At 39.0% G+C, this 13,607-nt stretch overlaps 1 protein-coding gene across 1 annotated transcript in view; it reads right to left on the bottom strand.

Annotated features, from left to right (window-relative positions):
- Nucleotides 1-5,331, bottom strand: part of RLF (RLF zinc finger) — a 79,505-nt gene extending 74,174 nt beyond the window's left edge. The window contains exon 1 of the mRNA XM_054572041.1: nucleotides 5,050-5,331. Within this exon, the coding sequence (XP_054428016.1) occupies nucleotides 5,050-5,292 (243 nt within the window). The 5' untranslated portion in view covers nucleotides 5,293-5,331. The remainder of the gene's footprint in view (nucleotides 1-5,049) is intronic.
- Nucleotides 5,332-13,607: the final 8,276 nt, after the last annotated feature.

The following is a 13,607-nucleotide window of genomic DNA, read 5'->3' as shown; positions in this document are numbered from 1 at the left end:
ATAATGTCTCCAAGAAATGACCATAATCTCCTATCCTCTTCCTTTACAATAATTTCTTATGGTAAAAGTTGCTTTTACTAGATTTTACATTAGGTGTTCCTTTTGGAGTACTCATTGAGTCTTTCACAAAGTCCCTACAATAGAATTCATTCAACAAATTAGCTTTGTATGCCCAGTACTTTATTAATTGCTGGATACCAAGTATACAAAAAAAGACTAAACAAGACCCACACTTTCACTGGCTTATTAATCAATACAAAAAACAAATGTGGAAACAGCTACTCAGGCACCACACTTATGTATGGTATGAGAATATACTAAGTGAAGGAAACACCTATTTCAGTCTGCTAAGATCAAAACACAGTTCTGAAAAATTGTTAATATTTCAGAAAGGTCTAAAAGGATAAATTAGCAAATGCGAAAAGGAGGACCCTGCTAAGTTAATAAGGCAGACTAAGAGATAAGGTCAAAGTGGACACACCCCGGCAAAAAAAAGAGGTTGAAAAGGTGGGAGCTGGAGAGGGAAAGAGAAATCCAGAATCTAAATGCCTTTGCACACCAGGCTGATGAGTCTGAATTTTATCTTGCCTTTGGGGCAAGAAACCACGGAAGAATTTTAGGGAATAAAATGACAAGATTATATTTAAAATTTAGAAACAACCAAAATGGTTTGTAGATAAGGCCAGTTAGAAGGCAAGGAGATCAGAGAGGAGGGTATTATGAAGCCTAAACCAAAACACAGTGACAAGAAAAACAAGAGTTAAAACCATAAGTATGCACAAAGTATGAAGGAAAAAAAAACCCAGTAAGAGAAAATGTACTTAGTAAAATCAGAAAACTCCAGGAAGGAAGTTACATTTGCACTGGTCCCGAAAGAAAGAACATTTGCCATGCAGAAAATGAGAGAAAAAGATAGAATAGCATAAAAAAGGGCAAGACATTAGAATACTTGATGACCTGAGATCTTGTTGAAGTAATTCTTTCCTTTTGGAGATCAGTCAGTCGGTCGGTAAACACTTACTGAAAGCCCTATATGGCTTGGATCTTGAGGAATCAAATGAAAATTAAGATCATCTTTCCCAAACTAATGCACTTGAAAATTCACATACAAAATTTTAATCACAGGAGTAACTGAGATCATAGCTTGGGTCCATGGACTCCAAATACCCTTTAATAAATTAAGAGTAGTACTGGGGTGTTGGGACTGGCTAGGTAAGAGCTGGGCAAGGTTGTGAAGGCTTTTTATTCCAAGGCTAAGAAATCTGGAAAACTCAGATAATCCTGAGGGCATTTTTTTTTTTACAGAGATTGTCTTATGTAAGTCCACACAACAAAGTAATTTTCACAGAGAAGAAGTACTATTATTACTCCATTTGTAAATGAGAAAACTAAAGTTGTTTTTTTTTAAATGTCCAAGGTCAGACAACTAGTTTAAATGGTGAAGACACTAGACCTATCTGACTTAGACATTTTGTAGAAAGTCTCTATCCTAGGAAAACTGAAATACATATGTGCAGTACTTAATTATTTTAACCATTAAAAATTTACAAAGTCACTGTTGGTGTAGATCATAAAACTGTCTCATATAAACAAGGTTTACTCATGAAACTACTTTGACTGGTACTCCCAATGTAGTCATATAATCATTCACCCAGTAACTTCAAGCTTGTTAATGAAGACTACTTTAAAAGTCTTCAAAATTTGTATTAAAACTAGAACAGCCCATTGTAAGACTTTAGGAATCCTGGTTCCCAAAAAATAATAAAAACTTGAGAGGATATCATCAATTTTTCAGCAAAACAAAGGAAAGACTGTTTGCTGGAGTTTCTCTTATCCACACTGTCTGGCAGATAATATTTTCAAAAAAGGAACTGAGAAAAAGAAGAAAAAACAAACAAAAACAAAACAAAACCACACCCCATATTCACTGAATACAACTGAATCTAAGTATCATTTTCTTAGTTACTATTACTTCTGAAGTTTAGTATTTATCATCTTCACAAACTTCTGCCTGTAATGAGACAAGCTTTTCTATCCTTTCATATCTTAGTTTATTTCTTCATTTGGTGCAATTCCAAAGATAAAGCCATTTCTTTTAAATGCTTCAAGAGATGGAGAGAATATGATTCCAATCTGATGCAGGAGGGATCTACGTACCACATCCTTCGTCTCTAGGACCTTTCTAAACTAAACACCTGAAAAAAATACACTTGTTGGCAATTAAGCATCCCAGAGAGCACAGGAATGTAATGTTGCTACCTATGTTGCTACACATTATGCGCTCCTAGCAGGCAGGTTCTCATCACCAGTACTTAGTGCAATGTCAGGCACACACACAATCAGTGTTTCTTAAGAGAATGGATAAATCTTATTTTGCCTTTCAAGAGTGAAACCAAGACCTATAAAAACAAATTTGGACAGTAAAATTTTCCCTGCTTCATCATAAAAGTAAAAAAAAAAAAAAAAAAAAAAAAAATTCTGTATATGGTATGTAAGTTTTTTTCTGTTTCTGCATCTAAGTTGACTTTATCTGGGCTATTGGGGAAAAAAATGTGACAAAAATACCGTGATAAATATTGTAAAGAGTTGAATGTAAACTTTCTATTTTTACTGTTTGTAGAAAGCATTATCAGGAGACAAAGGTCAGAAAGTAGAATATAATTCCATAGTCATAGTTTACTCAAGGTTACCAGCTAGTAAGTGGTAGAGGCACGATTAAGATCTGACCAACTCCCAATCCCACATGCTTTCTACAATATACCATCATAGGAACACCTTTTCTTATTTCACTATTACTCAAAATAACGTTTTGGGGAAAAAATTTAGCCCCCCCCCCAAACAAAAACCCATAGAAAAGACAAATTACAAAAGTACTTTCTAGTGTTATTATTATTATTACTATTATTTTATCCTCATCTGAATACATTTTCTTCATTGCTCTGGGAGAGAGGGAGGAATGAAAGAAAGAAACATCTGTTGGTTGCCTCCCTTACACGCCCAGACTAGGGATCCCATGCGTGAGGACTCGGCGTCCCACTCACCTGCGCTGGGACCAGAGGTCGAACCTGCAACCTTTTGGTTACCAGATTCCGCTCCAACCGAGTGACACCGGCCAGGGCAGTACTTTCTTTTTAAAATTCTTCTGTGACCTCGTATCTTTAGGTTATAACCAAGACTCAAGACATTAAAAGACTCGTTTCAAATAGAATCGGAGCTGCAAGCACTGGCATAAGGAATATATATGTGTAATATCATATGACAAGCTTCAATTCAATTGGTTACATCCATTTTTGTTATATTTCTAGGAAGACAAGTCAAGCTTAGAAGTCTCACCCCAAACCCACAATTTTCCTGCCCTCCTCCTCACTACTCCTTTTCCAAATAGCTCTTTCTCCCAAAGCATTATGTCCCTTGAATGCTACATACACACACCTCCCCATTCACATGATTCATTTTCATCTTTTCAGCATAGGACCTTCCTAGACCACCTTCTATAAAGTGGTCTCTCCCAGTTAGTTTCTTCTAAGCACATTCTGCAATCTATAGCTAATCTTTTTATTTTTTTCTAGTTAATTGTTGTTCCCATTAGGATGTCCCATGAGAACTCTTCCTCACCATGTATCTCTACAACACCTCCTTTCCCACGGAAAATTATGTTATTTCTATCACCTCCTCCCCAACTGTAAGCTCATCAAGGGTAAGTGCTGTCTAACTCATGTTTTCTCGGCTCTTTGTAAAGTGCCTCGCACCATTCTAGGAAGTCAGTAAAAGTTTAGATGTGGATTGTAAATACAAATAATCATTACTAATGAAGAAGTAAAAAACAATTAAAGCTGAACATTTCATAGTGCTGGGAAGCGCTACAGGTAGTAGACATAAAAATTGGAGTGATATAATGTACGGAAAAGATTAGCAAGGGCAACATTCCATTCAGAGATGAGGCAGCTTCTGGCTCAGCAGAGAGGAGGAAGAAAAGCAATCAAGCAAGTCAATTTTTTATTCTCCTCTGGACCAACACAGCCAATTGTCCCCCCAAAAGCGTAAGTCTGGAGCACCGCAATTTATTTAACAGTCAACTACACGTTAAGTGGCCAAGTGCCACCACGCTATGACTATTTTGCATTCTCTAAGGTATACCAGATGAGGAAAGGAATAGCTCTGAAACTTGATATAACAGAAGTAGAAATGATAATGGCATATCTTTACATTTGTAAGGGACTCGAAAACATTGAGAAAAATCTCGGAGTGATCATGGAGACTAAATTAAACATCCAATAAATACGTAATCATAGGTTAGAACCAGTATGGCACAGAAATGGTCATACGACTGCCAAAAGAGATCACACTCCACATCTCTCTTGATTCTCTTCTACTCAGATATCCTAATAACCACTACAAGGCTCACTAGCTTCAGTCACGGCTGCAAAAGCCCCAGAGGAATACAGAAGAGTCGAAAGAACGGCTTAACTGTTTTTTTTTGTTTGTTTGTTTGTTTTTTAAGCGCAAAAACCCAACCAACCAACCGGCTCCGCAATCCCTAACCAGAAAACCCTAGACGTCTTTCAAAGAACTGTCATATCTTTTAGGGACCCAGTAGACGCTGACTGTAAAGAGAAGTCTCTGGCTCCAAGAGACATCTCTGGATTTTTCAGGGAAAAAAACAGGTTTTCCAGTTTGGAGGTCTGCACTCTACTCAAAAAAGGATATTCTAGCAGAAACGAGCACTCAATCCCTCAGAGGGCAATGGCGCTCCAAACACCCGGCAGGGGCACAGGCAACGGCGACAGGGCACGGCCCTTTCAGGGAGCCGCGGGCGCCCTCCGAGCTCTCAGTCTCTCCCGTGCAACCCGCCCTGACGGTGGCTAAAGTCGGGCAGTGGCGGAGGGGGGCCAGCGGTCGAGCTTCCGAGCTGGGCCTTCCTGGCCCGGGGGCGCGGCGAAATACGGAGGCAGCGCCCTTCAGTCCGGCCCCGGCTACGGCAATGGATCCGGGGCCTCTTCCCCTGGCCTCCCCACCCCACCACCCTCAGCCAACCAGCCAGCCCCTCACCTGGCAGAAGCTCCGACAGTAGTTCAAAGATGAGACCTCCGACACCTCTTGCTCCCTCAGCTCTGTCTCCAGCTGCCACAGACATGGTCGAAGTCCCGAGGCTCCTGGCGCCGGAGATGCGGGGCGCTGACTCTGAGCCATGGCCTCAGTCTCGGTTCGGTCTCCAGCTCCGGCCCCCGCCGGAGCCTCAGCCCCAGCCCCGGCGGCAGCGGCGGCGGCGGCGTCTCCCTTTCCGTCCGCCATCTTCCCACGGCCCAGCAGCGCGTAGGCAACCAAGCCACGTGACTCAACCTTGGCTCCGCCCCCGGTCGACCGCGCGTGTTGACGCACTCCCTGGCGACGCCGGCGCCCGCCGGATTCCGTCACTGGGACTCTGGAAGCTCCTCCTCTCCGCGCCCTGCGCGACAGTGGTCCTGCCAACATCCTGGCAACAACTGGCCAGAAAGGCCGCTACCCAACTCAGTCCTTTCAAATCCTTTAGAATCATGGGGTCACCTAGTCCACATACCTGTTGACATAATCTAAGAGGGATGACATTTGAGCTGCGATCGGAAGAGGGAGAAAAAGCAAGCCCTGAGAAGCGCCTAGAGAAAAGCATCCCCAGTGAAAGGAAAATAAGAAGCAAAGACTCTGAGACCAAAATGAAGACCAGCTTTGTGGGAACGTGATTTATAATAGAGAAGGCATTACAAGTCAGTAGGGAAAGGATGAACTCTTAAATAAAGGGCGCTAAGACTTTTTTTCCTAAAGGGAAAAAGTAAAATAAGATTAGATTTCTACTTCAAACCATATTCAAAAATAAATCCCATGTAAAGACCAAATACTTTTCAGAAAATATAAAACTATTTGATATGAAAACAAGGAATAATTTCTTAGATAAGTTCCAAAAAGCACAAACCATTAAAAAAGTTAGATTTGACTCTATTAAAATGTGCTGCTTCAGTAATAACAGAAGTTTAAAAATATGGCACGCAGACAAGCCAAAGACTAGGTGGTATTCACCATATACAGCCATCAGAGGATTAATATCTAGAAAAGTTCCCAATATCAGAACAAAAAAGGAAGCAATCCAATAGAAAAGTAGATAAAGGATATACAAAGTTCATCAAAAAAGGAAAGCTGAATGGCTAATAAACCCATGAAAAGATATTTCACTTCACTATAACTAAGAAAGTAAGAATTAAAATGAGATATAATCTCACACCCATCGGACTGGCAAAAATTTTAAATTAACACCATGTTTTAGGATATATGAAAATGGAACTTCATTACTGGTAGAAGTATAAATTGGTACATCACTTAGGAGGAGAATATGTAATATTTAATAAAATTGAAAATGCGCATGTCTGTGCCTCAGCAATTCCTAATAATAATAGTCTTTTCTAGTTTATTTACATATATTAATTCATTTAATCCTACTAACAACACGCTCATTTTTATTTTTTTAATTGATTGATCTTAGAAACAAGAAGTGAGAAAGGAACATCAATTTGTTGTTCTATTCATTTATGCATTCATTGGTTGATTCTTGTATGTGCCCTGATCAGGGATTGAACCCACAGCCTTAGTGTATGGGGATGATACTCTAACCAAATGAGATACCCGACCAGGGCAACAACACCCTCATTTTACAATTCAGGAAACAGAGGCACAGAGAGTTTAGGTAATTTGCCAAAGCGACAATTAGTAAGTGATGGTGCCTGGAATTCAATCCCAGTTACTCTGCTCCTTAATCTGGCCTCTTAACCACTACATTGCTGATATTCCTTGAAGGACTGTTTATAACAGTAAATATTGGATACAACCTAAATGTTCAACAGTAGAGAGATGGATAAACAAATTATGGTATATTCAGATTCTGAAATATATATCCTGTAAGTTAATAAATGAAACCTGCATACATCAACATAGTATACATGGAAAACATAAAGCATAATAAAAAGAAAATTGCAAATGACATAATATACAGGGCCGAAGTAGGTTTATAGTTTGTATGGAAAATAATATAATAATTAATAAATAATAATACAAGAATAAACTCTGTTTCACATACTACTGTAAACCTACTTTTGCCCTACCCTGTATTATTTCATACTATAAATTTTAAAAACATATAAAACAAATGATCAAGTAGTAAAAATATCAAAACGAGGGAATACATAGGAATGGCATATACAGTCAAACCTTGGTTTTAAACATCTTGGTTGTTGAACAATTTGGTTCTCCACCAAGGCGTTCACAGAAAAAAGGCTTGGTTATCTAACAAAACTTTGGATCTTGATTCTCTTCTCAACAACACTTTCATGCTGATATCTCTATGATCAGTCACGTGTATCTCCGGCAACAAACAAAGGACATTGAGATTTTTAACAAATTGCTTCTCAAACAGCCTTCTGGAACAAATTAAGTTTGAGAACTGAGGTTCCACTGTATTACTTTTAGAATGGCAATGCCCTGGAGAAGGCGGGAGGAAGGTATAAGAAGCATTCACTGCACCCGTATTGTTGTATTTATTTTTTAATCGGTAGCAAATATCCAATCAATCACACCAGGAGCATTAAGTACCGGTTATGTTCTGGGCACTTTCCCAGGTAATAGAGATTTAGAGGAGCATGCATTTTAATGGACAAATGTGGCTAAATATTAATGCATTAGATTTGGGTAGTGGGCACATGTTGTCTGTGATATTATTCTCTGTACTTTTAAAAAATACAAATAATTTTTGCCTTGGTTGGTGTGGCTCAGTTGGTTAGAGCGTCATCTTGTAACAAAAGGGTTGTGGGTTCAGTTCCCAGTCAGGACACATCCTAGGCTGCAGGTTCAATTGTCGGTCCAGGTGCATATGATCCCAGGTCCAGATGCATGCTGGAGGTAACTGGTCCATGTTTCTATCTCTCATCAATGTTTCTTTCTCTCTCTTCCTCTCACCTTTCCTCTCTCTCTAAAAAAACAATCAAAAAATGTCTTCAGGTGAGGATAAAAAAACACAAATCATTTTTCAAATACAAATAATTAAGTTTTAAAGAAAGAAACTCAGTTTTTCTGCAGTATGGTGCAAGAGAGAGAAAGGTAAAGGTGAGATTGGAGAAGGAGAAAAAGGCCAGATCTCATAGGACTTTTCAGCTCAAGATAAGCAGTGGGGATTTCAAGTGTGACAGGTAACCCCTGGAAAGCATCAAGTGGTGGTATGATATCGTGTGATTTATACTCTTGCTGCTGTATGCAGAATAGGTGGTGGGAGTCAAGAAGGTAAGCATTTATCAATTATGTATGTATTTCATAATTTGTCTAAACATCTCTGGTTCATCAATAGAATACCTAGACATATATAATAATAATTAAATTCAGTTATCTTTGATATTTTGCCAATATTTAATCATAAAAATCACAGGCCTATAATGTGTCTTTTTAAATTTTATTGTCATAAAGGTATATTTATCAAAGTAGAAGGATAAGAAATGTTTTATCTAACAGTGTGTTGTTAGCTTGGTTATAACTTTTAAATAGGTAGACATATCAAATGTGGGCCTCCATTTGTGCTCTTGCTCCCAACCCTATAAATAATGAGAGTGAACCTGCTAACTCTTACCACTGCCCTGAAATCCAAACTCTGCCTCCTAACTTGTCCTTTGGCTATCTGGTAAGCATCTTATACAAAACATGTCCAAAATGGCTCTTTTCTTGGTAAATGACACTATTCATTCAGTTGATTAAGCCAAAGACTTTGAAGTCATGCTCAACTCCATTCTTTCTCTCACATTTCATCTCTAATCCAATCTCTATATTGAAAATATATTCTCAAATCTGACCCTTTCTCACCTCCTCCAGCTCTACCTTCTAATATCTTCTAAATCTAAGACCCTTTTTAAAAAGATTTTTAAAAATTGATCTCAGAGAAGGGGGGAGGGGAGAGAGAGAGAGAGATCCATTTGTTGTTCCACTTACTCATACATTCATTGGTTGTTCCTTGCATGTGCCCTGACCAGGGATTGAACCTGCAATCTTGGTATATTGGGACAATCCTCCAACCAACTGAGATACCTGGCCAGGGCCAGTAATAATAGCCTTTTTAGTGGACTAGCTATTTCTGTTCTTGCCCCCCTGTAATCAATTGTCCACACAATAGCCACATTAATCCTTTTAAAACAATTCAGGTCTCATCATTCCCTCTGCTCAAAACATTCTGGAGGCTTTCCATCACCCCTACCAGAGCCCACAAAGTTCTATACACCTTTCTAAACTCACTTCCCACTACTTCACTTCTCAATGGGCTCCAGTTATAATTGGCCTCACCATTCTTAAACAAGATAAGCCCCATGGCTTTTGCTTGTATGCTTCCTTCTCTGGGAACCCTTCCGTTTGTTTGTTTGTTTGTTTGTTATCACTCCGGTTCAAGTATCATCTCAGAGAGGCATTCACTGATGACCCTATCTAAAATAGCCTTCTGTATCTTCTTGCTCTCCTTTCATTTTTTCATATTCATTGGCTTTACATTATCATTCTTTTGTGTGTCTACCTTTGCTAGAAGGTAAGTTCTTTTTTTAAAAGTTGAGACATAAATGACATACGACAGAAGGTAGGGTGTCTTGTGTTATTCAATGCTCTATTCCTAGAACCTAGTACGGTAGTTCTTGGCATATTGTGGATACTTAACTTTTTTTTAAGAAGAAACTTAAAAATCTTATATTTATATGAGACCGGCTGAGATCACTTAGGGAAAGTGTAAATCAGGGATCACCGTCTCAAAGCGTAAATACTACTTAGGCAGGAAACCTAAATGAGTGAAGCAGGCTAGATATCACAATTTTGGAAATAGAGGGCTGATAAAGAAATGACCATGGCACCAGGTAATCAGTTCCAACAAATTATTGCTGTGAGAAAGAAGATCCCATTTTTCTACATCTTGTCCAAGAGAAATAGAAAATCTACATTTTTAAATACAATTTCCCATTAAAAAAAACTGCAGGCCATATAATGCTCACTTGTCAGTATAATTTGGTTGATAAGCCAACAGTTTATGACCTCAAGCAGAAAAAAACAGAGGACGGTCCAGGGTCGTCCAAACTGACATGTCAAAGGAGGGATCCAGTCAGCAAAGAATATTGAAAGGAGGCCATCAAAGAGATGGAGGGAAAACAAGAAGAGTGTGTAATATTCCTGAAGACAAAAGAAGACACTGGCAGGGAGAGAATAGTTAACTGCATAGACTGCTAACAAGAGTGTGGGTAAGATGAGGACAGAAAGAGATCACTTGATAAATCTTAGGTTTGTTGATAACCTTGTCTAGAGAAGTTTCTGTATATCTTTGGCAGGGAAGTCTGGTTGGAGAGGGTTGAAGAATTAACTTTAGATGAAGTAATTTAAAAAAAAAAAACAGGAAGAGAGGAAGTTAACCCCTTTGAGAAGTTCTGTAAAAGAAGAGAATAAAAATGAGGCTGTGCTATAAGGGGGCATGACTTTTTGGAAGAAATTCTTACAGATAAGGAAATTCCAGAATATGGTTGTATGCATATGGAAACGATACAGGAAAACAGGGGGGAAATGAAACACAGAAAAGAGAGAGAGAGAATTGCAGCAAAAAAAAAAAAAAAAAAAAAAAAGGCTTTGAGAAGGTAACAGGAGATGCATCCAGAATACAAGTACAGGTGTGTTCTAGAATAGTAATTAGAGACACATTTTTATTTTAACAGGAGAAAAACTAGAGAATATGGGTACAGGTGCAGGGAGGTGTATAGATTTGGTTGTGAAAGATTTGGAAATCACTGAGTTTTGGGGGGTTTTCCCCCTCCTTTAAGTAGGAGATAAAGTCATTATCTGATAGTGAGGCAGGGGAGGAGAGGCAATATTGGACATTTGAGGAGAGAGAAAAACCTTTGTTAGAGTTGTTTCAGAGTGAGATGGTAAAGAAAACTTACTAGATATATGCAGGAATATTGAAAGGCAGTGTTGAATGGCATTCATTAATCTGTTTAACAATATTTATTGCCAGTCTACTGTGTTTCTTTTTCTTTATGTGTGGGTATTTGCACATGTGTGGGCCAGGAATGGAAGTCTACTATGTTTCAGGTACTGTCCTACCTAGGGGTGGAAATGTGTCATGAGTAAAAGAAGTCCCTGGGTTTTGTATTCTTTTTTCCAGAAGTTACAATACAGTTCACTTATTTGCAACTTTCTTTAGTTATATTCCAGTTTTAAGGCTCCTCCCAGTTCTCCTTGATTGAAATTGGATATTTTTAATACGCCACTGATAACACATTTACAAGTGGTGACTTAGGGTAGTTTCATTTTGCAGATTCACCTATTTGGATTCAAAAAGCATTGTGGATTCCTACTATGGTTATAGCAGTTTCTCTCAATGCAGGTAAAAAGCAGAGAGTTCTGGAGTCATTTGCCAGGTTTGAATCCCAGTTCCACTGCTTATTAGTTATGTGCCTCTAGATCATTTAATTTCCTTGAACCTCAGGTTCCTCATCTTAAAATGGGTATAATAATAGCATTTATCTCATAGGAATGGCGTGGGTCTAATGAAACATTCTTGAAGTGTCCAGAACAGGGCCAGATGTGTAGTCAGCACTCAATAAATAGAATTACTATTGCTTCTATGAGGTTCAGGCTCAGAGATTAATTTTAGCTTCCTTTATTAAAGACCCCCACACATACTGACTTTGGAAACAATTTATTCTCATGACTGTTCTGTGAGTGACAAAGTAATCCAAGGACAAACCCATATTGTGTATCATTAGAGGAGCTGTATAGGCTAGAATTTCTCATTTGCAAGTTCAAGAACTTGATTCTCTCATTTCACCTAGGTCATGATTAAGTCACAAGAGCCCAATTTACCAATTTACCCTAAAAAATATAATGGCATCCCTATAGAAAAGTCAGTTTGGGAAACAAAATTAGCATCAGAAGGTTGCTTAGGGAGGGTAGAATCAATGCAAAGGGAATTAGAAGATCTTAAATCACCCCCGTTTCAACATCCAGGCTTCCTCTCATAATTATTTTCTATTCTCTCTTTCTCCTCCTAGAAATCTAATCAGGTTAAATTTCAAATCCTATTAATTTATCGTCAGGAAATTATCTTCCATCCATCTTTCCTCTGACCCATTTCCATGTACTCATTCATGGGAATAAGGACATACAGATAACCCAGCATGGTGCCCTCTAAAGGTCTGAGGAGAGAGCATGGAGGGTGAGAGTTGCCAGGTGAGGAAGCGGTGTTTGTACTCCAGGACCTCCTTTTGAATGGTCATCCCCACTAACTGTCACCACACTCTCCCTGGCCCTTTGTCTTGGACCCCAGGAAGCATTCTATTTGTTCCCCAGGAGTTTAGTGTTCCTTTCTTGTAGGGAGGCTTTCTTGTGTTTTGCTGATGGGTCAGAGGATCCAATGGCAGAGAACCCTCAACAGAGGTAGAAGCTCAAAAATCTCACAGATGCTGTTTCCGCCTTTTCCCTCCTGCGAGATTTCCCCCAGAGAACTATTCTTTGTGCTTTCTTTTAGGGGATTTTATATTGGTTGGTCTTATGAGAAGGGTGAGTCTTTCATTTTACCACCCCTCAGGCAAGTCCTACACTACTCTTGCTTGGGATACTTATATTAAGAGCGTCTCAACAGGTATCCCTGCTTGTAGGTCACCCTGTTCACTCCCTGAAATTCATCTTCCTAAATTTATCTCCATTGCTTAAAATTTTTCTTCCCTTTTCTTACTTTAAATACAATCAAAATCTTCAGCCTGGCTTCTAAGTCCAACCATTTATCACTTGCTAGTTCTAAGAGCAAAGAGGTCTTTGCTAGCTCACCAAACATGTCATCCCCCTCTCCATTATACACAGATTTCCTGCCTTTGTGTTTCTGATCAATTTGTCACATCTTTCTGGAACTCCCTGCCATTCGTACTGAATGTAATTAAGAGATAGTACCATCCAGTCTTGGTAGAGTCATCCCCAGCTACATTGGCCTTCCTTCAGCCCTTCAAATGCTCATCTTTTTCTTACCTCAGGGCCTTAGTACTTATTATTCTCTCTATATGGGACAGTCTTCACCTGTTTAGCTCCTTCTTAATTTTCATGGTTCTTCTCTTAAAGTAGGCCCCTTGCGTTTCTCTCTTGCAGCATCATGTTCTGTCTTCCTTCATAGTATCTACCACACACTTGCAGATAGTGTTCATGTCTTCTTGTTTCCTGCTCCATTTCGGGGCCAGGCCAGAGTAAGCACAAATATTTGCTGAATGCATGAGTGATTTAATGGGTTATAATGCATGGAACTCATAGGCTATAGTCATCAAAATTCCTTATATACTCAATCTCTTCTCTGCTTAACTTAGACCTAGCTTCTAGCTCTCCCCAAAGCCCACTTCTCCCAAAGGCTGTCTACTCTCTTTTGTTCACTTCATAGATTGGTGCCTGGTGGCCCTGAGTGGCTCATATATATTTAATTCCTACAGAATTTACTTGACATGTCCTTTTCCTTTGAATCTAATGAAAGATCAGGAAGATAGCCCAACAGAGTAAAAGTAGTTATTATTCAGACAGACCGAGATTGAATCTGCTACTGA

The sequence above is a fragment of the Pteronotus mesoamericanus genome, unplaced genomic scaffold (assembly GCF_021234165.1).
Source record: "Pteronotus mesoamericanus isolate MK-2021 breed Mesoamerican mustached bat unplaced genomic scaffold, CSHL_Meso_final contig_221, whole genome shotgun sequence".
Taxonomy (NCBI): Eukaryota; Metazoa; Chordata; class Mammalia; order Chiroptera; family Mormoopidae; genus Pteronotus; species Pteronotus mesoamericanus.
The sequence above is the reverse complement of the archived record's forward strand: the minus strand, read 5'-3'. Positions and strand labels throughout refer to the sequence as shown.